This window comes from Symphalangus syndactylus, chromosome 16 (assembly GCF_028878055.3).
Source record: "Symphalangus syndactylus isolate Jambi chromosome 16, NHGRI_mSymSyn1-v2.1_pri, whole genome shotgun sequence".
Lineage (NCBI taxonomy): Eukaryota > Metazoa > Chordata > Mammalia > Primates > Hylobatidae > Symphalangus > Symphalangus syndactylus.
In genome coordinates, this window is record NC_072438.2 from 17980029 (window position 1) to 18006744 (window position 26716).

The 26716-nt window shown below is 43.0% G+C and overlaps 1 protein-coding gene across 4 annotated transcripts in view; it reads right to left on the bottom strand.

Annotated features, from left to right (window-relative positions):
* SLC2A9 (solute carrier family 2 member 9) overlaps positions 1–26716 on the bottom strand; it is a 254664-nt gene that overhangs the window by 173856 nt on the left and 54092 nt on the right. For all 4 annotated transcript variants that reach the window (XM_063619385.1, XM_063619388.1, XM_063619386.1 and 1 more), the window contains 3 exons: positions 23038–23198; positions 14982–15106; positions 9922–10067 (listed from right to left, as the gene is read on the bottom strand). In XM_063619385.1, the coding sequence (XP_063475455.1) occupies positions 9922–10067; positions 14982–15106; positions 23038–23198 (432 nt within the window). The remainder of the gene's footprint in view (positions 1–9921; positions 10068–14981; positions 15107–23037; positions 23199–26716) is intronic.

Here is a 26716-nt window from a genome sequence, read left to right on the forward strand (position 1 = left end):
CATTGAACTTTTGATTGAAATTGTATTAAATGAATACATTAGTTTGAATACAATTGAGATTGTTTTTTAAAATTCATTACTATCATTATAAAATTAGTAAAATTATCACAGCAAATAATTTTAATGACTTGTTCACAACATCGAGTTGCAAAATAATCAGAATACAAAATGTTATAAATGGAGTGAACCAAATTATGTGCTTCTTAAATTTTATAAAAGACTAAATATAATTGGGCCTATTAATACACATTAAAATCATGTTATGTCAAAACATGTTTATAAAACTAAAAAAGGATTTCATCTATAAAATGTTTGTATGTGATAGTTTAAAATTTCTTTCTAGATTTTCACTAAAAATTAAGATTAATAAGAGTTAAACATTCTGATTTCTACTTATAATTATTTATGTAAAATGTACCAAAAAAGTAAGAACTATTTTTAATTAAAAAATTATGAGACAAAATATGTACTTCATTTAAAAATAATTTTGTTTAAATTAAAAGGTTATTAAAAGTTGTGACAAAATATGGATTTAGAAAGAAAATATAAACAAAAAGAATCCAGTAAATAGAAAGAGATATAAAGAAAGTTATGGGAATAAAGATATATTTCTGGTAAGAAAGATTTAAGAAAAGAAAATAACTTTATATTAAAAACTCTTGCCTGGTAAATGTTTTTTCCTAAAATAAAGTGACTGGTTATTTAAAAATAAGAAAGTATAGAACAAAACAAAAGTTATAAGCATGTCATGAAAGTCATGAAAGTGTTTAAGCTGTAAAAGGTCTGAAAAGGATAAACTTACAAAAGAAATTTTGTATGTGATCAAGTTGACTATATTTAAAAGGGAATTATTTATAAGCCTTTCTAAGGTTTGAGTTTTGATATTAAAAATACACCAATACAAAACTAAAAATTTGGTCCCTTATGTTAAAGCAACAAAGTTTTCTTGAACTAATGATCTGCTTTTAGTAAAATTTACAAGAAGTTTTGATTTTTAATTCTAAAAATTTTCAGCCACTTTCTAAACTGTAGCTTATTTTTTTGTTTGTTTTATAGTCTCCATTTAATTTAACTAGTTTTTAGTTTAAAATGCTATCTTCTTCTTAAAAATAGTATCTTCATTTCTCAAGGTGGAGTTTTCCTCTTGAAGCTTCTCAGAGTCCTATCTCAGAAGTTGTTTTAATGTGTCTCACAGCATAGCATGTGCAGTTCATACTACATTGCCTTCTGTTCTTTCACTTTCTTCCCTTGAGAATGTACATCTTTTTGCTTGGCTGGAATGTTAACTTTCTCCTTCAACTTCCTTGTTAGCTCCTATAACTTTTTCCTCTCATTCTAACAGCTATTGAGGCCTGACACTAAAAATGTTTGTCTCAAAGACCTAGAAAAGCAATGTTTCTTTTTTTCCAGTATAACTTGATTCTGTACTTAGCTTTTCTTCATGTGTCTACATTGTTCCATGTAACCAGGGAATTTCTCGTGCTTTTACTAAGAGCCATATATCCCCCTGCTCAAGGTAATACTTTTCTTGTTTATGTTCCACAGTGTACAGTTATAGCCTTGGATACACATTCTGAATAAATACAAGTACTTTTTCATCAGGTTATCTAAACAGGCTTACCATGAGGCGAACCAATCACACAGAAGGAGGTTTTTCTTTGCCTTTTTAGTACCTGGGCTAAGAAACAAATATTTTATATTTTATCAAGATAATTTCCTGTGTTGCCTTTACTAAATTTTTTTATTACTTTAAAAAAATGGAGACTTTAAGGGTTAAAGTTTTTTAAATATCTATATAACTTTCTGTATTGCTCTTAAGATCTATAATTATCACTCTAATTAAATAAATGACTATCACACAGTGCCCTGTGATACTGTTTTGATCAGGTATTTTAAAACTTTTGGCATCTTTGATGGACTTCCCCAGCATCAAAATGCTAAATTAAATCTTTTTGACATAAAATTAACTTTGAGATTTTCCAGTCAGGCCCTTAGAAAGCCTCAAAGGACTTCTCTCTCATCTTGTAGAGATATTAAATAATTAGGCTTATTTGGTAAATTATATGGGAAATATCAAATGCTAAGTGATACTAGATCTTCTTTCAGTTACATTTATGGATATGTTATTGGTATAAATGTTCTAAAATGGTAATAAAACTCTTAAAATCTTCTACATTATCAGTCATAATTTTGGTTATTATATTGTATGCCACAAAATAACTAAATTTCCTTGTAAATTTCTGGTTATGGGGAACTTTCATCCTATTTTCAACTATGGTTGTTTTAAATTTTTGCCATTTACAGTTATTTTAAATTTTTCTCTAAAGGTATCTGCAATTAGATTCATTACAAAGACTTTGACAAGTACTCTTAAATACAAGTTTCAAAAAACTTTAAGATCAATGTGGTTTTTTTCCCCCAAGATGGCAGATTAGAGGCATTGTTAGCATGCCTCTTGTATTAGTCCATTTTCATGCTGCTGATGAAGACATACCTGAGACTGGGTAATTTATAAAGAAAAAGAGGTTTAATAGACTCACAGTTCCCCGTGGCTGGGGAGGCTTCACAATCATGGCAGAAGATGAAGGCATGTCTTACATGGTGACAGGCAAGAGAGAGCATGTGCAGGGGAACTCTCCTTTGTAAAACCATCATATCTCATAAGACTTATTCACTATCATGAGAACAGTATGGGAAAAATCTGCCCCCATGATTCAATCCTGCTGAAACTATTCCAAAAAATTGAGGAGGGACTCCTCTCTAACTTCTTCTATGAAATCAGCATAACACCAATACCAAAACCTGGCAAAGACACAATAAAAAGAAAATGTGGCACATATACACCATGGAATACTATGCAGCCATAAAAAATGAAGAGTTCATGTCCTTTGTAGGGACATGGATGAAGCTGGAAACCATCATTCTCAGCAAACTATCGCAAGGACAAAAAACCAAACACCGCATGTTCTCACTCATAGGTGGGAATTGAACAATGAGAACACATGGACACAGGAAGGGGAACATCACACACTGGGGCCTGCTGTGGGGTGGGGGGAGGGGGGAGGGATAGCATTAGGAGATATACCTCATGTTAAATGACGAGTTAATGGGTGCAACACACAAACATGGCGCATGTATAGATATGTAACTAACCGGCACATGGTGCATATGTACCCTAAAACTTAAAGTATAATAATAAAAAAAACCCAGAAAACTACAGACCAATATCCCTGATGAACATAGATGAAAAAATCCTTAACAAATTACTAGCAAACCGAATCCAGTAGTAAATCAAAAGTTAATTCACCATGATCAAGTAGGCTTCCTTCCTGGGATGCAAGGTTAGTTTAACATATGCAAATCAATATAGGTGATTCACTACAATAGATGCAGAAAAATGTTTTGATAAAATCCAACAAGCCTTAATGATAAAACCTCTCCAGAAACTAAGCATTAAACAATCATACCTCAAAATAATGAGAGCCAACTATGACAAACCCACAGCCAACATCATACTGAACAGGCAAAAGCTAAATGCATTCCTCTTGAGAACTGAAATAAGACAAGGTGCCCACTCTCACCACTCCTATTCAGCATAGCAATAAAGTTCTAGCCAGAACAATCAGGCAAGAGAAAGAAATAAAAGGCATTCAAATAGGAAAAGAAGTCAAACTATCTCTCTTCACTGATAGCTAGAAAAGACTCCACCAAAAGTCTCCTGGAACTGACAGGGGATTTCAGGAAAGTTTCAGGATACAAAATCAATGTACAAAAATCAGTAGTATTTCTACAGACCAATAATGTTCAAGCTGAGAGCCAAATCAAGAATGCAATCCCATTTATAATAGCTGCAAAAAAAAAAAAAAAAACTACGAAATAATCTAACCAAGGAGGCGAAAGATTTATATAAAGAGAACTACAAAACATTACTGAAAGAAATCACAGATGACACAAATGGAAAAACATTCCATGTTCATGGATTAGAAGAATCAATATCATTAAAATAGCGATACTTCCCAAAGCAATCTACAGATTCAGCACTATTTCTATCAAGCTACCAATGTCATTTTCCACCAAACTAGAAAAAAAAAATTCTAAAATTCATATAAAACCAAAAAAGAGCCAAAAGAGCCCAAGTCATCCTAAGAAAAAAGAACAAAAGCCAGAGGCATCATATTACCTGACCTCAAGCCATACTATAAACCTAGAGTAACCAAAACAGCATGGTACTGGTACAAAAACAGACACATAGACAAATGAAATAGAATGGAGAACACACAAGTAAAGCTGTACACCTGCAGCCATCTGATTTTCGACAAAGTTGACAGAAATAAGCAATGGAGAAAGGACTTCCTATTCAATAAATAGTGCTGGGATAGTTGGTTTGCTATATGCAGAAGAATGTAACTGGACCCCTACATTTTGCCATATACAAAAATTAACTCAAGATGGATTAAAGATTTAAATGAAAGACCTCAAACTATAAGAATCCTACGAGAAAACCTAGGAAATATCATTCTGGACATTGGCCTTGGGAAAGAAAATTGCAAAAGAAATTGCAACAAAAACAAAAATTGACAAGTGGAATCTAATTAAACTGAAGAGCTTCTGTAGAGCTCTTCAATTCAAGAAACTATCAACGGAGTAAACAGACAACCTACGGAATGGGACAAAATAATTGTAAACTATCATCTGACAAAGGGCTAAAATCCATAATCTACAAGGAAATTAAACAATTGAACAAGCAAAAAACAAACTCATTAAAAAATGGGAAAAGGACATGAACAGACACTTCTCAAAAGAAGACATACAAGTGGCCAACAAACATATTAAAAAATGCTCAACATCAGTAATCATCAGAGAGATGCTAATCCAAACCACAATGAGATACCATCTCACACCAGTCAGAAGGGCTGTGATTAAAAAGTCAGAAAACAACAGATGCTAATGAGGCTGCAGAGAAAAGGGAACACTTATGCACTGTTGGTGGGAATGTAAATTAGTTCAGCCACTATGGAAGGCAGTATGGAAATTTCTCAAAGAACTTAAAACAGAACTACCATTTGACCCAGCAATCCCATTATTGGGTATATATCCAAAAGAAAATAAATTATTCTACCAAAAAGAGTGATGCACTCATATGTTCATGGCACCACTATTCACAATAGCAAAGACATGAAATCAACTTAAGTGCCCATCAATGGTGGACTGGATAAAGACAATGTGATACACATACACCATAGAATACTATGCAGCCATGAGAAGAAGCAAAATCATGTTGTTTGCAGCAACGTGGATGGAGCTGGAGGCCATTATCCTAAGTGAAATAACACAGGAACAGAAAACCAAACACTGCATGTTCTCACTTATAAGTGGGAATTAGACAATGGGTACTCATGGACATAAAGATGGCAACCCTAGACACTGGAGACAGTGGGATAGATGGAGGGGAGGGATAGAGGGGAGAAAAGTTGAAAAACTATCGGGTAGTATGTTCAGTACTTGTGTGATGGAATAAATTATACCCCAAACTTGAGTATCTCTCAATATACCCAGGAAACAAGTGTGCACATGTACTCTCTTAATTTAAAATAAAAGTCGAAGTCATAAAATAAATAAATAGCTACCTTCTTGGTAACCTCCTTCACCCTCTGTGTTTCAAAGCAATTGCCTGCATTGAAGCCCAGTTTTTCTCTCTCTTTTTTCAAAGCTTGGTTGTCTCAGTCTTTGAAGGTAAATGGGAAATACGATTAAAATAGTGAAAATGAAATTCTGATGCTTAGCGAAATAACTGTGAATTTCACTTGGCTGGAACACTGCAAATCTTCAGAGACATGAATAAAAATTTCCCATTTGATGTTCTTTCCTGGACCAGAAGCCTTAGATCCATATTCCCAGAGCATAAATTTGAAAACAAAAGGATATTTACAGGGTTCCTCACCCATCTTCCTGGGCAGGGCCAAGACTTGCCTGGAAACTCCCATCTGATGGGAAGAGACAGCCTATAGGGACCAATGGTACACCTTTTGGCTAGCTCAAGGCCAGAAGGTGGTCATGGGCAGCTGTGCCCCTCGGCTGGCATCATGTTCATGAGCCCTGTTGTCCCTGGGAGAGAGTGTCCCAGCCTCAGAATCTAGGTACCCAGGTCTTCGAATCAGCTCTTCCTTCCAGTTGCTCTGTGACATGCACAGTTCACGTCAGTGAACTTGTCACATTTTCCCCTGCAGAGCTACTCCTCCTCTTTCACAGCTCCCTGTCTTAGCATCTGGTACCACCATTCTATCTGGCTGATGTGCCAGACGCCTGGGAGTTATTTTTGACTACTCCTCTCTGGGACACCACATCCCATCACCACTAACCTCACTCAACCTCATCTGCCTCTCTCCATCCACACTGCTATTACTCTGACCCAACACATAACTGGACAAATCAACCCCTTCAGTCCTGGCTAGGATCCAATCCTTTCTCCATGCTGCAGCCCAAAAGCCTTCTTGAAGCACTCATCACGTCCTCAATGATGTCCCATTGCTTTGGGGTACAAATAAGCCTTCACAGGTACACACTCCCCATCAAGGTGTGCGAAAGGTGGCCCTAAGGCTGGACCCAGCCCACAAGTGGGAGGTTTTTTGTTTTTTAAAGGTCAGTTTCCAATATTTACAAATTATGAAATATGACTAATCTGGATTTGTAATGTCTCTTGAAAATCAGAAAATCTGTCATCTCTAGGCCAGTGTCTGTGATGGAAACAGTAGGGGATGCCCTTGTCCCTCAAGCAGCCACAGGTCCTGGGAACCCCTCACCTTGCCCATCCTTCCCTGTGCTCATTTACAGCATAGGTGTGGCCCTCTCTGCTGCCTGCCTTGCCAGTGGTCTCTCCCTCTCCCTCTCCCTGTCCCCCTCTCCCTCTCGCCGTCCCCCTCCCCCAGCTCCTGACACCTGAGTTTTTCTGCCTCTGAACAAATGCCAGGGCCTTCCCCCATACTCTTACCTCTGCTGGAACTCCCCGCCCCCACTGCCTCTCTCTTCCTACAGACCCGCCCAGATAAATCCTACTCATCCTCAAGCCATGAGTTTAGATGTCACTGCTGCAGGAAAACCACCCCCGATGTCCTGCCGGAGGTCAGTGTCTATTTTCCTATCACCTGTGGCCATTGGTCAGTTGCCCTCCTGTGAGCTACCAAGGGCAGGGCTAGCCTGATGACCGCACCACTCTACCACCAGCAGCCAACCCAATACCTGGCACACAATAGAAGCTTTCTACACATTTGTTGAATGACTGGATAAACTTGATACCTCTGGGTTAGTGTGCATACAAGTAAGATGCCATCGACTGGCAGGACAAGATGCAGAAGCAAACGGAAATCAGTGTGGGAGAGGCACAGGTGCACGGTGTCCTAGGATATGCTGAACAGTCACTATTTGCCAGGGAAGTTTTCCCAGAGGAAGTCAAGCTTGAGTGGGGCTTGGGAATTTGGGACTTGCAACCATGCCTGCTACTGAAGAGGACACTGGGTGAGAGAGGTGAGTTGACCCGCCCAAGGTCACAAAGTCCTTACAGTCTGAGTAACAAAGATGTGGGCTGTACCTGACGTGCTCAAAGCTGTAGCTCCAGCAACAGCTCAATGTTTAACAAATGTGGTGAATGAATAAATAAAGGGTGAAGACAGAGGTTGAAGAAAGACCTTATGGACTCAAGCAGGGGAAAGAACTTGATATTGATTTACAAACAAAGAGGAATTTGGAAATGATCCCCAAAGAGAAAAGTTTAGCTCTACTGAGGTAAATATTTATTTACTTTTTTACCCCTAAAGGACAATAGCAGTCTTCATTGACTTTTAAATGTATTTTTGTTTAGGGAGCCGAGGCTGTTATCTTGTTTTTATTGTCAACATGTGGTGGTTATTTTGGGAATTTTAAAATATCTTTAGAAACAAAAAGCAAAAGAGTCTCTTTAGTTTGGAACCTCACTTAGGTTGAGAGACTGTTTCTAACACACTCACAATTAATTATAGAAATCGTCACGCATACGACAACCACAAATGTAAAATGTGAGTTGTTTCTGTTTTTGCAACAAAAGAAGAAACTAAAGTCATAGCCGTAATAACCCAGAATGGTCATAATAAAAGATCAGAAGCAGATGCCTCTGAGATGACCTCGATTGGCTGAAATATAAAAAGTCACTTATAATACCACAGAAAAGTACACTTAAGAATAGTCAAAATGGTAAATTTTACCACAACAAAAAATGTTCAAAACATTTAAAATTTGTTTTAAAAATGTAATGCAATGATTCCTCCACTTATAAAACCTTCCACTGAATGAGAAAGGAGCTGGCCCTAGAGTCAGTGAGGCTCGGCAGCTGGGACAGAAAGGACCCTATGGGCAGAATTAGCCCCACCTCTCCAGAGCGCCCACATTCCCAGAAACACCAGTGTGGTCTGTCCTTGGATGTATAAGACATACCCCATATGTGGCTTTGAAAGCACACAGACCCGGGTTCTGGTTTCAGCACCAATATGTCCTTGTTTGTGAGAGCTCTGTCCCTTACCTCTCTCTGCTTGCATCCAAGGCTGCGTATCTGAGCTACTCACAAAGTAGCTGTTAGGATTTGAGCAGCATAACAAATGAGTCTTTTACATAACTGCTCCAGGATTTACGAATTTGTTATGTTTGCCCCCTGCTGCTAGAATTCAGCTCCACAGGGAGCTGTTTGTCTGTTGTGCACTGTTCGTGCCTAGAACAGTCTGGCATGCAGTGGGCATTCGACCATCATTAGTGGTTTAATCTCTGCCCGCCCTCCTGCCCTGCCTGTGTGAGTGGGAAGGGAGCGCCCCTGCATCCCTGGGAGGCATCCCTTGGGAGGAATCCTAGCAAGTCCAGTGGCCTCTTTATCCCCATGTCTACCACCTCAGTCGTAGCTGCATCCTTCCCTTACCATGTGTACCAATAGCAGCAGCCCTTTGCCTCTCTCCTCCCCACCCTTCCCACTCTAGTCTACACCCACTGCCTCCACCCCAGAGCCACCTTCTAACACTGATCTGGCCATGTAACCCTCCAGCTCCAGCACCACCCAGGGCTTCCTATTCCCCCAGGGTGAAGTCTGTGGTGGCTCAGTGAACAGACGCTTCATCTCTCACCCTCCCCATGCCTGCTTTCTCCTCAGCCCCAAAGCCATCTGAGTTCTTTCCCAGGGCTGTGCCCCATCTTGAGCCTTTTCTTTACTGATTTCCTTTCTCTGGTATATCCTCTCTCCCAATCCCCACCATCACCTAACTCCTGCTTACCCATCAGGAGTCCATTGAGAGGCCACCTCTTCTAAAAAGCCTTCCTTGATTTTACCCCACCCCATTCAACCTGAGTGAAGTGTTTCTTTGCTTTCTGCCAAGGCCACACAGCAAGTAAATCACTGAACTGGGATTCAAATTCAGGCCCACCTGCTCCCAAAACAGCAAGCCAAAACCGGAAGACTCTACGTACTTATTTATTCAGGAAAAAAGAGACTAAAGAATGAGGTAGAGCTAAGCTAACATCTTGAAAAGATGCCCAAAATATATTAAATGAAAACACCAGGTTGTAGAACAATGTGTATGGCATAATTCCATCAAAACCACAATCAACTACATATGTTTATATAGGTTTTTAAAGCACAGAAGATGCCTAAACAAACAAAAATTGAGCTATTAATGATAATTACTGGGTGGGTGAACTTAAACATTCTATAAGGTTTCAATTTGTTATGTATTCTTTATGTCCTTAAAAAAAAATCTCAAAGGAACTCCACAACTTTTCTCCAATAATAAGTAAGAGGCTTGAATACCAGGAATTGCAAAATACAGGGACCAGCTTTTGGAGAAAAGGCTCCTTCCTGCAGTGGTAACATGAGATGAGAGCAGATGTGGTTGACCAGGGAGCCACACTCACCTTCCCCAGCAGCTCAGGCAGGCCCAGAAGCTGCCCAGTGAACACGCCAATGCAGATGAAGATGGCGGTCACCTGCCCCAGAGAGCCACGGATCTCCTTGGGTGAGATCTCACTGAGGTACATGGGGAGCACACTGAGGGTGATGCCTGTATAGAGAAAGCACAGCAGCAGTTAGAGAGGTGTCTTCCCGAGGGAGCCGCACTCTGGTTACAATGCCTCTCTTGGCTCTGCTTTGCCCTGGACATTAAATAGCACTGTAGCCACAGCATCTTTCCCAGAACTTTGCAAAAATTGCCAAAGCTTTCCCATGAACTTTATAATTTAAGCCCTAAAGTATGACTGGAGGTGCATTTCAGAGGACAGGACACAGCTGATGGTGTTGGTGGAGGTGATGGTATTGATGGTGATAATGATGGTTATGGTGATAACGGTGGTCGTGATAGTAGTGGTGGTGGTGGTGATAGGGATGGTCATGATGGTGATGATGATGGTAGTGGTGATGGTAGTAATGGTGATGGTGGTGATGGTAGTGATGGTAATGATGGTGATGGTGATGGTGATGATGGTGGTGGTAATGGTAGTGATGGTGGTGGTGGTAATGATGGTCATGATGGTGATGATGATGGTGGTGGTGATGATTGTGATGATGGTTGTGGCAATGATGATGATGGTGATAGTGGTGGTAGTAATGATGGTCATGATGGTGATGATGGTGATGGTGGTGATGATGATGATGGTAATGTTGATGGCGTAGCAATAGTGATGATGATGGTAGTGATGGTGTTGGTGGTGGTGATGGTGATGGTAATGATGGTGATGGTGGTGGTGCTGATGGTGATGATGGTTGTAGCAATGATGATGGTGATTGTGGTGGTGGTAGTAATGGTGATGAAAGTGATGGTGGTGATGGTGATAGTGATGGTGTGGTGGTGGTGGTGATGGTGATGGCAATGATGGTGATGGTGGTCACAATGATAATAGCCAATACACATAGTGGCTACCAAGTAACAGGAATCCTTCTCATCTCTTTATATGTATTAACATATTTACTTTTAACAATAGTCTTCTGAATTAAATATATTGTTACTATTTCTCTTCTAAAGATGAGTAAACTGAGGCACAGAAAAGTTGAGTAACTTGCCTAAATCACCAAGTAATGTCCAGAGATGCTTAAAAAAATTATTTTGCCCAATAGAGCCCCAGTGGGTCTCTGATCTTAGAACTTGTGCTTTTCCCACCAGCTAACATTGTCTCTTGTCATAAATTATGGGACTCAGTTATGGCAGATGCTATTATACTCATTTTATAAAAATATAATATTTTTTTTCTCTAAACCTTCTAGATGAAGAACACTCCAGGAAGATGCCCTGTTGTCCCATTATGGTTTCAAATACTCTGGGAGAACCTGGCTGGATTAGCAAGTCTTAGAGCCTTCTATCATCTCAAAATCCTTCAGGTTTATCATTTGGCTTTAAATTCTTTTTTTTTTTTTCTTTTTTTTGAGATGGGGTTTCGCTCTTGTTGTCCAGGCTGGAGCACAATGGCATGATCTCGGCTCACCACAACTTCCACCTCCCAGGTTCAAGTGATTCTCCTGCCTCAGCCTCCTGAGTAGCTGGGATTACAGGCATGCGCCACCACGCCCAGCTGATTTTTGTATTTTTAGTAGAGACGGGGTTTCTCCATGTTGGTCAGCTGGTCTCGAACTCCCGACCTCAGGTGATCCGCCTGCCTCGGCCTCCCAAAGTGCTGGGATTACAGGCATGAGCCACCGCGCCCGGCCCAGCAGTTCAGGTAATGGCAGCAATATTCCTTTCTTTCTGACCAATTGTCTTAAGGGAACCTTAAGTGCCCTTGAGTTCCTCTCTCTGCTTTGAGAGGGTTGGTGAGAATACATGACATGAAGACTCCGAGTCCTGGCATGACTCCAACAGGCCACGTGCCGCAAGTCGGAAAGACCGAAGTTTTTTCTTTCCGTCTTGTTCTTCTTTCTTTCCTGCTTCTTTTTGAAAAGCTCATAGGAAAAAGGGTCTAAAAGACATTTGTTCTATCTCTGTGGTTTTGTAAAAGGTCCATCTTGGAATGCAGCTTATTTTTAGTTAAGGAAATTCAGAGATCAATTAGTTATATGTTCGAAGGGTCAACTCCCCAGATTAGTCAAAGCAACAAGAAAGGGGATAATGGATAAAATATAAAACTGCCAAACTGAGAGAATCTCAGTCGCCTCCACTAGGAAAGGACTTTCCAGATGATCTACTGCAACCTCATCCAGCCTTTCTCCAAAGCAGGCAGGGCCTCTGAAACCCAAATCCTAGATCTGTACTTTATTAATGAAGAACACAAATAACAACAATGACAATAACACCATCAGCATTCCTGGAGTGGGGCACTAAGTGCCTGGAACTACACTAAGTACTTCACATACGTAGAACATCGTTTATTTTATTTATTTATTTACTTTTGAGATGCAGTTTTGCTCTTGTTGCCCAGACTGGAGTGCAATGGGTGATCTCGGCTCACCGCAACCTCCATCTCCTCGGTTCAAGCGGTTCTCCCACCTCAGCCTCCCGAGTAGCTGGGATTACAGGTATGTGCCACCATGCCCGGCTAATTTTGTATTTTCAGTAGAGACAGGGTTTCTCCATGTTGGTCAGGCTGCTCTCGAACTCCTGACCTCAGGTGATCTGCCCGCCTTGGCCTCCCAAAGTGCTGGGATTACAGGTGTGAGCCACCGTGCCCGGCCCATTTAATTTTCATATCACCCAATGAGGGAGGCCTTACTACTAAGTTGCCATGCCAGGTGGGAAAGAGGCCAAGACTGTGAGGTCAATGGTTGCTGCGGTGGTCCTTGATTTGTACCCCCTCCCTGGATCCACATCCTTGGGGAGTTAGTCCTCTCTGACATTTATTCTGCACCTGGCCATGGGACTTGCTTGGGCCAAAGGGACATCAGCAAACGTGCATGCAAAGTGCTTGCACATTGTGCACATTGGGACTTTCTCCTTTGGCTGCTGCTGGAGGCCCAAGAACTTTATGTGAGGCAGCCCAGGCCCCCCTGGCCCAGGGTGGGAAGCCAAGAAATGAGCTGGCCCACTGACAGCCCCTGAGACCAGGCCACCTGCTAACACCCAAACACAGGCGTGAGACCATCCCAGGTCATCCAGCCACTGACCAACCTGAAGCCACCGCAGATACATGAGAAGGCCCAGCAGAGACTGGCAGAGCTGGCCCAGAGCGGAACTGCCCAGCCGACCCACAGAAGTGAAAGCACAGGAAAATGGTTATTATTTGAAGCTATTAAGTTTTGTTTTGTTTTTTAAGAGACAGGGTTTCGCTCTGTAGCCAAGGCTAAAATGCAGTGGTGCCATCATGGCTTAAGTTCTGGGGTTTTTAAATGCAGCAAACCTAACCTATACAGATAAATTAATGAAATTAATGGAAGCAAGTAAGAGCATTCAGGCAGTCTGACTCCATAGTCTTCACCCCTAACCACTTTCCGGCTCCAGCTTTCTGAGCATTAGTGCCCCCATTTGTAAAATGAACATGAAAAAACAGTCTTTCATTATAGGAGGAGATCAAAAAAGATGAAAAGCATGAACACAGTTGGTCAATTATAAAACATTACATAGACACCAGCCATTATTCTTATGGATAAACTCTCAATAGCCATCAATAGAAGGAGTCTATTCAAGTAGTATAGACTAATGAATAGACAAATGATTGAGGAGTCATTTCATCTTGAGTTTGGACTATTAGAGAGGCCTAGATTATTCCTCTCCAGCAGGGCAACAAAGGTAAGTGAAGCCTCCTCTTCTCAACCTTACTTCCAGGCCCCCACTCTCCTGCTCACCTCTCCCTGAGACATTTTTGTTGTTCATCTCACTCAGCTGAACAGCTTGGTACCCTCAGCTTTTAAGAGATCAACAAGGAAGGGAATTAGCCTTTAAGAAGCTCATGCTAGGTTCCAGGCAGTACATGCATGTGTGTGTGTGAGAAAGAGAGAGAGAGAGAGTGTGTGTGTGTTTCTGTTCAGCCTTATTATAGCCTTTCGAAGTAGGCATTATTACCTCCATTTTACAAATGGGAAAACCAAGGCTCAGAGCCATTAAGTCACTTGCAGCAGAACTGAGATCCAAACTCAGGGATTTCTAATCCTAAGGCTTGCAATCTTTCCATAAATGCCTAAAAGTGATACTTTATGGATTTGCCTATTTAGAAAGACAGCAGAGTTTGTCTGACAATATATCTTGAGTCTCCTACTCTCACTCCCACAGCCAGGATCTGTCCCCTTCTCCCCAGCTCCCCGCCCAGACCAGTCCCTTCCCTTAAACAGCTGGCTCCTCTGATTCCACTCCTGGCTTCCCCTCATACTCCCTTATTGGAACAAACCAGTCCATGTCACATTCCTCTCAACCCTCCCTGCATACTTGGCACAGGCCCACAGTCCTCACCGTGGCCTACGAGGTCTTGTGTGATCTGGCCGCAGCTCCTCTTTGGCCTCATCAGTACCCATGCATCTCCTTGCTCTTGCTCAGACGTGCCATGCCTCCTTCTACCTTATGTATCTGTCTGCCCACTAGAATATAAGCTCCAGGGACAGGGTCTTGTTAATCATTGTGCCTCCATCCTACAGTGCGCCAGCCCTCGCAGGTGCTCCACAAATGCTTGGCGAGTAAATGAAACAATGAATGAGTCAGAGGCCCAGAGAAGAAACACCATCCTCATAAAAGCCCCCTGAAAACCACAAATAACCTTGGAATATTAACGTTATGATGAAGGTGACCAAGCAGAAGGCATGACATGCTGAAGACCATCCAGGTCTTTGGGGTAGACTGTGGGCCCTGCCCAGCATTCCTCAATTAGGGACTAGAGCATCATGAATGGGGTGGTTCATCCCATAGGACTGTCCCACTTTATGCAGAGTTCCAGCATCCTTGGTCCCTGCCAACTCAATACCAGCAGAGAGCCCCAGTCATGTGACAGCCCCAAACACCTCTCACATTTTGGGATACCCGCAAGGAGTATATTACTGCTCCCTCCCTGTCATGGTGAACTCTCACCTCCATCTATGCCCATGATGAAGCGTCCCATGATGAGCATTTCAAAGGCTCCTGCCTGGAGCGAGCAGGCCATCAGCAATGCAGCAGAAATTGCAAACCCATTATTGGCCAACAAAGTGTGCTTCCTGGAAAGAAAGGAGAGATTTGATGAAGACGTCTCACCATGAGGCATGTCACTGAACTGTCCATCCCAGGAGCAGGAGCCAGGCCCTTCTGAAGAATGAGTAGAGCAAGACTCAGGCACAGTGCAGGGAGCACTGGCCTTGCCACCTCTGGCTGCGTGAGTGGGTTCAGCCCTGGGGTCTACTAGGTCACTTCCAAGGGCACCATCAGCCTTGACATCTATGAATTCCCTGTGGTAGTATTTTATTGAATTAATTCTAAGGCTATCATTTAACATTTCTGAAGGCAATGGTCATCTTATAATTCATGAGTCAGGGTCCAGGCAGGAAAATGGAAACCACTGTAGGTATTTTAATGGAGAGAATTTAACACAGGGAATTGGTTAAGCAGATATTGGAAAACTGAGATGTCAAAAAGGAAGACCTCTGAAGAAGGGGTGTTTCCCACATGGTGCTGACACCTCAGGGGCCTGGATGAGGGCCCCAAAGACCTCTGAGAGTGGGCACTGTCCACTGGACTGTTTCCTCTGAGGAGCAATATGATTCTGGTTCTGGAAATGGACAAAGTTGGAAGCTGGAATCAACTGCCAATGTCATCACTGGGACTGGCAGGAAATTCAGGCAAACATAAAAAAGCAATTCCCTTCTCTCGCCTCTAGTGCCCCTATTGGCAAAGGACAAATGGGGGTGCAGGTCCCAGCCCCAGCATCAGAGAGAGAGAGACCAGAAGGGTAAGTGTGGAGCTAGGAGACAACAGCTTGACAACCAGCATAGCATTCTACAACTTTAGTTGGCTCCTTCCCTCCCTCCCTCCCTCCCTCTCTTCCTTATTTCCTTTCCTTTCCAGTGGCTCATAAAATAACAACACTCTTTAGACCCAATGGCATCTTAGATTTGATGAACTACAGTACTAAGTGTATGGCTGGACTAATCCTCTCAAACAAGATCGGGGAAATTTCCATGGCAATAATTATTATTAACAGCTCTGTGTCAGGACTGCCATCACTGTTTTATAAACACATGCCTAAGACCTCATGGTTCAAATACCCGACTTGTTTGGAGGCCTGAGGACCTGGTTTCCCACACCAGCTGTATCCTTCAGGAACTAGGAGACTTTGAACTTCATTGCTCTGTGTTTTCTTTTCCTCACTTTTGCAAAATAATCCTAAAAGCCCACATTTATTGAACTTTTGCTGTAGGATAGACCCTGCATGGGTAGCTCATTTAATCCTCAAAATGACCCAAAGAGATAGGTGCTCTTATAATCTTTATTTTATAAACAAGTTAACTAGGTTCCTGGCAAGCTAGAAACTTGTTTTATTTTTAATTTTTATTTTTGAGACAGAGTCTTGCTCTATCACCCAGGCTGGAGTGCACTGGTGCAATCTCTGCTCACTGCAGCTTCCACTTCTCGGGTTCAAGCGATTCTCCTGTCTCAACTTCCTGAGTAGCTGGGATTACAGGCACGCACCACCACACCCAGCTAATTTTTGTATTTTTAGTACAGACAGGGTTTCACCATGTTGGCCAGGATGGTCTCGAACTTCTGCAGGTGATCTGCCTGCCTCAGCCTCCCAAAGTGCTCGGATTACAGGCGTGAGCCACTGCATCTGGCCTAGAAACTTGTTTTAGGTCATACAGTCAGTGAGTCAAGGAGTTGGGGAAACATCTTAGCCCTTTACAGCTAATTTTTTTCCTATAGACTCAATGAGTTAACAGATACTAAATTGTTTTGTAAATTGTGGAAAGCTAGGAACTTGATAGGGGGCCTTTTTAAAATTACTTTTAGGAGTTAAATCTCTTGACTTCTAGTCCAGAGCCATATCCACTCTTTCTGATTTGTTTCAAATTTTCCACTAATTTTTCTTCTCTTTCTAGATCTTCCTGGAGAATTCCATGGTCAATGACTTTTGTTGCTCAATGATGATAGTACAAAGGTTGTTCACTGCAGCAGCCGGTGATTCAGACAACCCAAGTGTCCATGAATAAAGGACTATTTAAATAAATTATGACACATCCATATGGTGGGACATGATGCAGATATTAAAAAAGAGGCAGCTTTCTATATTCTGATATGGAAAGATCTCCAAGATATACCAAGTACAAAGAGCAAGGTACAGAACTTTTTGTAAAATATGCAACAATATATGTAAAAAAGTGTCTGTGTGTGTGCATCTGTGTGTGTCTCTGTGTGTGTAGATTAGACATAAACCTTCGAAAAGACATACAAAAAACTGGTAACATCAGTTGCCTCCAGGGAGGGGAGCAGAATGGCTGGAGGACAGAAATGGAAAGGAAATCCTTCACTTTATATTCATTTGGTCCCTTTGAAAGTTCAGCCACAGGAATGTATTAATTATTCAAAAAGAAATATAATTTCGTTTTTAAAAAATTAATTTAAATGGACCTCACGGTAGAAAAAAGAAACTCATTGACTTGGCAGACACTTAAAACCTCCATTCAAGATGCATGTCCCTGATTGTGTGAGGAAGGTCACAAGCTCTGGTGCAATCAAGATGAGCCTGAGCCTGAAGGTATTCATTTCTGCTGGTGGAACCTCCACACACAGCAGCCACACACAACACTGCTCAGAGTTCCTGGCCCTCCCTGCGGGCCTCTAAGGAACCTCTAGTTTCCTTATGGAGAAAGCGGGGCAGTGGGTGAGAGGAGGGGTGGGAGATAAGGCTTTGGAGAGGGGAACCTGGGCTGAAAGCGTGTTCTCCAGCTCAGTCAGTAAACAGGGAGTGTCAGACACTGGTATTCCACTGGGAAAAGGGAGTCATTCCTGTTCTCACCTCATGGACTTTACAGTCTATTTAGGAACACAGGCATCAAATAAATTGTCGCACAAAAGCTTATTAAAAAGCAATCCTGACTTGTAGAAGTAAAGGCATCGAGGCTATGGGCGTGTACACCTGGGACCCGTGCATCTCCTGCCTGCTTGTTCTCCGGTATCTGCTCTGTTTCAAAGGGAACTGCTCTCCCTGAATCCCCTGCCTTCTGGCTTCATAAGAGGAATTCCTGGTAGGATTGGCCACTCTTGATAGGGTTCTGGCTTTCTGGGGGCTGGGGTGTTGACCAAGGAGAGGCCTTCATGGAGGGCTGGGACGGGGAGAAACAAGCTGCCCCACTCCCACCCTCTGGGACCATCACAGGTGCAGCTCCTCTGTGGCTCCAGCCTTCTCTCTGTAGTCCCTGCCCCCTGCCCCCTCTGCCACATGGCCCTAGCTTTGGGCCCCAGAAATGCTGCCTCTCTCTTGCCCAACCTCCATCCTTCTTCTGGGAGGAGTTCCTCAAATTTCCACCAAGAAACCTTCCTGCCTGTCTCCACCTAACCATGGCTTCAGGAGTGGATGCGTGGTACAGGCCTGGCCAGTCAACATACAATTGCTCGTCGTTCTCAAGGCATTTAGGATGTGCTTTTTGAAAAGCACTTAATCCAGAGCATTAGAATGTTGTTTGCCAGGATTTTCTAACCTTGGCACTATTCACATTTGGAGCTGGAAAATTCTTTGTTGTGGGGGCTGTCCCGTGCATTGTAGGATATTTAGAGGCATCCCTGGCTTCTCCTAGATGCTAGTAGCACCCTTGAGTTATGACAACCAGAAACATCTCCTGGCATTGTCAAATGTCCCCTGATGAGGCAACACTGCCCTCTGAGAACGCTTGAACGCATGCAACCTCGCTTAAGTCAAAGAGATTCATGCCTGGGACTTTAATTACAACTATTGGAAGGAGAATTTCCACCAAGCTGGGCCCATCTTATACCTCCATGGGAGAGACTGCCTGACAATGAAGCCAACACAAAGCAAGGTGAGCTGAGAGGTGGAGACAGATTTGGATTTTTTAAAAGCTATCATCTGAGCCACTGGATTCAAACAAGTTACATTTTAGTTATTGTGAGCCAAGTAATTCCCTTTTGGGCTTCAGCCAGTTTGCTTTGGGTTCCTGTCACAGGCATTCAAAAAGCCTCCTTAGTAACATGAGACACTGTAAATTTGATCTCGTTCCACCCTCATAGCTGCTCCCTCAGGTGGGTTTGTTTATCTGTACTTTACAGATTTAAAAATTAAAGGGCATAGCAGCTGCCTCTTGTATCTCTACCATCCATTCACAGCACTGCTCAGAATCATAAAGACTTGCATAATGAATTACTCAGGGGCTGCCTCCCTTGCCCAAACGTCACCTTAAGCCCCAGATGTTGTGTCTCTCTTGTTCACTGAAGCCCCAGTGCCAAAAACAGTACCTTACTCCTTGTAGGTGCTCAAAAATGTTTGTTTGGATAGATGAATATGGTTACGTGCCTTGTCCAAGAGTCTGGCCCAGGATCAGATTTCAAAGCCCGTGTGTGTTTTCCTATAGTTTCTTATATGTTTTTTCTGCTTTGTTCCAGATGGAAGAAATAGATCCAATGATATGTGTAAGGAGAATCATTTCAGCACAATTGAAAGAACAGATTCACAATTGACTCTGTCAAGTGATGGAATGACCCATCTCAAATAAAGCCAATGAGGTTGGTGATGGTGATGATGATGATGATGATGATGATGATGACACTAGTGAACAAAGGCTGGGTGAAGAGTCTGGGTCAATTGCAGGGATGAACACTTCACATCTACCATTTCATTTAATCTTCACAACAACCCTCTGACATGGCCATTCTTTATCTTCATGTCATCGTGAACTAAGTAAAGGTCAGAGTCTAAGAAACACATGTACAACCCCATGAACCATGTGCATCAGAGCCCAAACTTGAAGCTGGGCCTGTAGCTAGTGTTTGTGCACCAAACATAGTCACTATCCTGTCTCATGAGGGAAGGAGGGTCCTGTCACTGTGGCCATGGAAGCAGAGGACAGAGGATGCTAAATAGGTCACTGAGATTCAACCAGAATTCTTGATCGCTGAGAATTCCCTCAGCCAGAGACTCCAAGAGGTGAGGAACCTGCATCTGTGTGGGGCCCAGGTCATGTGGTATGGCCCATCTCCAGAGACTCTTCCTGGCCCCTTTTGCTTCCCTGCCCTCCTTTATCACCCAAGTCACAGACAAGCTCGACATTCCCTAGCTAGGAACAGCCCCACTGCTGGAGCAGCCAGTGACCAGCCCCACCAGAACTCTTCCCCACTTCCCTGGAATGTCTCCCCCAGCTATACCTTTGAGCACCTTCCACTGGGCCTCCTGGGCTGCCATTGCAGTTTTCTCTCCCTCCCTGACAATCTCCATGGGAGAGGAATAACAGAGCATCAGGAAGGCGTTTCAAATAGCATCATGTCACAGGAAGAGTGTTGGCCTGTGGTCAAACACACGCAGATCTGAACTTCAGTTCAACTCCATTTTGTAACCTTGGTCCAACTGCCCAGCGGGTATTGGACTAATCATTTGGAAAGTGCAGGCAATGATGCAAACATGGAGTTTTAAGAAGTAAATGATATATGGGATGTCAAGGACAAGGCAGGAGGTCAACAGATGGTAGCTTTCTTTTTCAATTTTTGCTCCTTTTCTCCCCAGCAGAGTTGCTCTTCCAGCTGAAACTTCAGCCCAATTCAACTTTTACTCTCATAATGATGAAAAGGAAACTGGCAGCTGCTTGGGGCATAACAACCAACACCTTTTGATCTGATCTTTTTCTGCATCCTCACTTCTTGACGACTGCTCCATTATTTAGAGATTGAAGGTATTTTCAAAGATGTTTTCTCTTTTGCTTTCCTTTTCCTTTTTTTTTTTTTTTTTTTTTTTTGCTGCCATGCCAGTGAGGGTAGTAAAGCTACTTTCATTGCCCTCATTTTATAGGTGAGAATAATGCTGGCTGAGAAGTGAGGTGGCAAAGTCCCTTGTAACACACCTGATACACAGCAGAGTCAGGACTTGCTGAGCCACAGCATTCTGATCTGATTCCAGTGTTCCTTTTCCTATTCCATCTGCTTGGGTTCAGAGCCTCCTTGAGGAGCAGCCTTGGGGTATAAGTGCCATGGTCAGGTATAAAGCAAGGAGACATCACAGGCCAGATCCTGGGGCATGGGGAGTGACTCCATCCAACTAGGACAAGCAAGAGGACCATGGGCAGGGTCTGGCTTGGGCAGGAGGCTTAGTGACCATGCCTCAGGGACCCTGGCCAGTAATGCCAATCTGGGTGCCGGCCTGTTGTCAAACAGTCACGGTTTTACAGTACATTCCCAGCATTGGGAATTGGCCCCTAACTAAGATCCACTTGGCATAGTGGAAAGATCATGATTCCAGCCTAAGCTCAGCCACAGGGTGAGCTAGCTAAGCTTGTGCAGATGCCCTCACCTCTCTGACCTCCCGTTCCCCATCTACAGACCCCACAGAGGACAGAAAATTAAACAAGAGAATGTGTGAGTACCTGGAGCCTTGAAGGACCTCAGACAATGGCCTCTCTCACTACATCATGCAGTAGTTTTACTTCTTGGCCCTGAATTCCCATTAGTTACTGCTCTGAAAGTGGGCTTGGGGACAAGGAAAATGTCAGCACCTCCCCTACCTCACGGGTATCACAGACCCTCATAAGCACCACTTGGATGTTTTCAGGGTGGCTTCCTGTCCCAACTTTTGGAAATCTTGCTTTGAAACATCGTCAACTCTAGTTTTCTCCTTGTTGGGCCGTGAGGAAGAATGTAAAGGGTTAGGTCATTTCAGATTGTGAAATGGGCTCCTTCTTAACAGGGTTTCTGTAGTCCCATGGTATGAGGAGATTTTCTGGGGCCTGATAAATCTCCTCTTCAACTCATGTCAATGCAATATGGAGTTTTGTCGAGTACTTATTAGGTAGTGATGTCAAGGTGATGATGAGGGAAATGCCAAATAATGTGGTCAATAACAATAATTTTTATTTATTCAGCTACAACTCATGGCCATTCTCCTTCCATTCATTTGGTCTAACTCTTGTAACATTCCCTGCAGGTAGAAACTATCATCCCCATTTTACAGATAAGAAAATTGAGGCTCAAATAAATTAAATGATTTGGTCAAGGCCACACAGCTAGTAAGTGGAAGACACATGATTCAAGTTAAGACACAAATGTTCTGGCCCCGCCAGACTGATGTAATGACTCCTCCATCACTTGGAGAAGCTCTACTCTTTCCACACACAGCTCACTGGCTTCCAGGATGCTGTTGTTATGAACAAGAATACAGAGAAAGCATTGTTTGTGGGGATTCATTGATAAGTCAATCTGCTCTGAGAGAAGGATTCCTGTCTAAAATAAGTGAGGAATGAGGCTCACAAGGTCAAGTGAGCTGATTGGAGAGGGCCTGGGTAGGAAAGACTGATAGGAAGTTTTTGATTCCCGCTGCTTCCTTATTTGTAATGTAAATGATCTGAAATGACCTAAATGTCTATCAGTCAGGGAGTGTGGCTAAATAAATGATGAGACAGCCATATAGTGAAAGACTGTCTAAGCAGCCAATTTTCTGGAAAAGCAGATCTGTATGTACTTATGTGGAACAATTTCCAAGGCACTGCACTGTGTTTTCTATTTGCCCCAACACCCAGATCAATTCCCCTCTCCTCCCTGTTCTGCTCTGTGCCCCGGGAGCATCTCCTGGATGGCAACATGGCTTCCTGGTTTATTGGCTTTCACATGGGTGTGACCAGTGTGCACCTCTGCAGCAGGATGGAGGGTGGGAGGAGGGAGGGGTCAGGGCATTTCTTCCCTGCTCCTCCCCGATGTGGGTGCTGTGGCTCTGACACAGCCTAGTCCCTACACGCTTCTGCTGCTGCTCATCAGCCTGCAGTCCATGGCTTCAGTTATCTTTGGGCCTTGGTCTCTGATTTCCTCCCCTTTCCCCTTTGGGCATTTGAATCTCTCCAGTTGAACTGTCTGAGTGGAGTTCTGTTGCCTGTCAGGACCCTGACAATGACACAGATATTTTATGAACATGGAGGGCACCCCCAGAAAGAGACAGCCCCCTACTGACCTCCCAAGAACCTTTCCAATCATCTTCACCATTAACGTCCCCACAAGTCCACCGATGGCGAATATGGACACAGTCACAGACCAGAGCAGAGTCAGAGTGTCTGGGTCTATTGGACATCCATGCCTTCTTTCCCATGACTCATTGTAAAAGGCCTTGATGTACTGAAAATAAACAACAAACCATGTTATTTCCTTCTGTTCCATCCTGCTGCTTGAAGCAAGCCAGTGTATAAAACAAAACAGCTTTCACAGAGCATTTTCATGCATAGCACTTTGCTAATTTCTGTTTGAGCTTTATCTCATTGGCCTCTTCTAACAGATTTTGGGAAGAGCAGAAGATGTTAATCTTTATTATATTCAAATGGCATTTTTTTTCTTTTATGGCTAGTTTTTTTTTTGTTTCTTGCATCTTTGCCTATCCCGAGGTACTTTTTTGGTAACAAAATGTTTCCTCTTTTTACCTCATTTTGGAGATAGGGAAACTGAGGCTCAGGGAGACAAGGTGACTTGCTAGGTAAGTGCTAAACCTGGGAGCTGGACTCAGATCTGACCCCAAGCTTATGATGAGCTTTATAGCTGGGCTTCTCCAATTCTAGTGCACCGCAGCATTGCCGTGGAGGTGTGTTAAAGGGCATATACCGGGTGGGTGCAGAGGCCCACGCCTGTAATCCCAGCACTCTGGGAGGCTGAGATGGGTGGATCACTTGAGGCCAGGAGTTCAAGACCAGTCTGGCCAAGATGGTGAAATTTGCTGGGCGTGGTGGCCTGCACCTGTAATCCCAGCTACTCAGGAGGCTGAGGCATGAGAATCTCTTGGACCCAGGAGGCGGAGGTTGCAGTGAGCCAAGATTGCACCATTACACTCCAGCCTGGGTGACAGAGTGACACCCTGTCTCAAAAGAAAAGGGCGGGGGGGCACATACCTAACAAAAAAAATAGGCAAAAATGCAACACACACAAAAAAACTAGCCATAAAAGAAAAAAAATGCTCATTTGAATATAATCAAGATTAACATCTTCTGCTCTTCCAAAGATGTCATTCAGAAATGAAAAGACAACCCACAGACTGAGATAACATATTAGCAACACATAGAACTACAAATAAATCCTATCCACGATATACAAAGAACTCTAACATGTCAATAAGGAGGCAAATGATACAATTAAAAATGAGCAAAAATTTGAACAGACTCCAGAGAAAATACAAATGCTAATGACAGAATGCCTGACATCATTAGTTAACAGACAAATGAGACCACAAGGAAATACAACTTCACATTCACTAGAGTCTCATCACTGCCAATTCTGATTCAGTGTGTTTGGGACAGGGACTAGGTGATTCTGATGTACACCAAAGACTGAGGTCCATGGCACTAAGCTCCAAACAAGAGTTCAGTCCCCAAGGTACTTAGAGTTCCCTGTTGCTACCCAACGTGAGTCCGCAAACCTCAGCTGAGCCAGTACATGACACTGCAGAAAAAGCTTAGGTTCAGGTCGCTCAGACCTGGGCTCAAATCCCAGCACAACAACTTGGTAATGATTTTAATCAGCTGAACCTTGGTTTTCTTATCTGCAAAATGGGAATGATGACATTGACCTCTCAGGACTATTGTGAGGGTCAAATGAGAGCTTGAAGCAGTGGCCAGTACTTGAGTGGAGCTTACACAATCCCACATAGGCTAAAAATTAAAAGATCTGGTAAGACTGAGGAGTGACAAGCAGTGTGTAGTCTGCTGGTAGAGTTTGACTTGTACAGCCATCTTGGAAAACAGCTTTGGCATCATCTAGTCAAATGCAAGATGCCTGTAGCCTACAACTCAGCAAATCCACTTCCAGAAAACTCCCCTGAAAAACTGTTTCCGGGGAGCCCTAGGATATATGTACTCAGATGTCCATGGCAGCATTGCACATAATAACTCCAGACGAGAAACAGCCCAGGTGCCCATGGTCAGTAGCAGGGATAAACAAATTGCAGAATCATCATCATATGAAACATCACAGCCACAAACATGAATGAATATAGCTCTGTCAAACACACATGGTAAAACCTGGCAAAAATAACACCTACCAAAAGCAGCCGAAAACAAAACATACACAGTCTGATTCCATATGTAAAACCCAAAAGTATGCCAAATTAAAATTTTTTGGAGAATTATATATAGACAGTAAAACTACAAAGAAAGAATTATTTCAAACGTCAGGTCAGGGGTCATCTCAGGGGATGACAGAAGAAATAACTGGGGAGGGTCACTTGGTAGGTCCTTCTTCTTTTTTTTTTTTCAGGCTGGAGTACAGTGGCGTGATCACAGCTCACTGTAGACTTGATCTCCTGGGGTCAGGAGGTCCTTGTATTTCAGCCTCCCGAGTAGCTGAGACAGACAACTACAGGTATGTGCCACTACGCCTGGATAAATTTTTGTTTGTTTGTTTCTTGTACAAAGGAGGTCTCCCCATGTTTCCCAAGGCTGGTCTCAAACTCCTGGGCTCAAGCGATCCTCCCGCTGCAGCCTCCCCGGACCTTTTATTCTTAACCTGGATTGTGACATGAGTGTTAGATTTATACTCAGTCTTTAAAGTGTGTGTGTGTGTGTGTATGTGCACACAGGCATAATGCATATGTGTGTATTTTATATACTCTTTTGTATGCATAATACATGCTGCCATTTAACCTGGAAAAGAAAAATGCTAGGAAAGTGTTCCAGGCAAAGGGAGAATTATGCCAAGACAGCAGGACAGAAGAAAGCTTGGGTGGCCATGGAATTGCAAGGAGGCCAATGGGGGAGGAACAGGACCAGAAAGGGAAGGAGTGGGCTGGATGAAGTTGGAGGGGCAAGAAAGGGCAGGTCATGTGGGCCTGATAGGTCATGGAAGTGAGCCTGGTTTTTACTTGGATTCTACTCTAGATGAAGTGGGAAAGTATTGGAGGGTTTTTGGCAGGGGGAGGACATGGTGTGGCTTGCATTTTCAGAGGATCCCTCTGGCAAGTGGATGAAAGAGGAGCTAGACAGGAAGCCAGGCACGCTTGGGGGGCACTGCAGTGGTCCAAAGATCATGGTGGCCTTCACTAAGCAATGGAAATGGAGGAAAGTGGATGGATTTAAGATATATTTTGAGAGTAGAATAGGCAGGACTTCCTGGGTGATTGGCTCCAGGTTTGACAACAGATGGTGCTGCAGAAAGTGAAAGAAGAACACAGAAGACTCCCAGGTTTCAGACGTAAGCAAATGGTCTGATGGAAGGAAATGAGGTGAGGAGGGGAGACACCCCCTGCTTGCGAGGTATTTATCTTCTTTCTGTTTTCTCTCTTTCTGGTTTCACAACTATCTTACTCATAGCATGGAGTGAAGATAGAATATATTATCAACAACTACAGCTATTTTTATTGATGATGAAGTTTCCAGACCTCAGTGTGCAAGATACTGATCTACATCATCCACTGACTCATTGAACAAACATGTGCTGAGTACTGGGCCCTGAGCTAGACACAGAGATACATGGAACATAACCCTGGATCTCAAAGATCTTCCATCCACTGGAGCTGATAATGCATTATATCATTTAAGGACACTCTTGGCTGCAAGTAACAGGAAACCTCAACTCAAAATAGCTGAACAATGAGGACACTTACAGAAATGCAAATTTACAGGAGTGGTGAGCTTCAAGGACAGCCGATCTGGTGG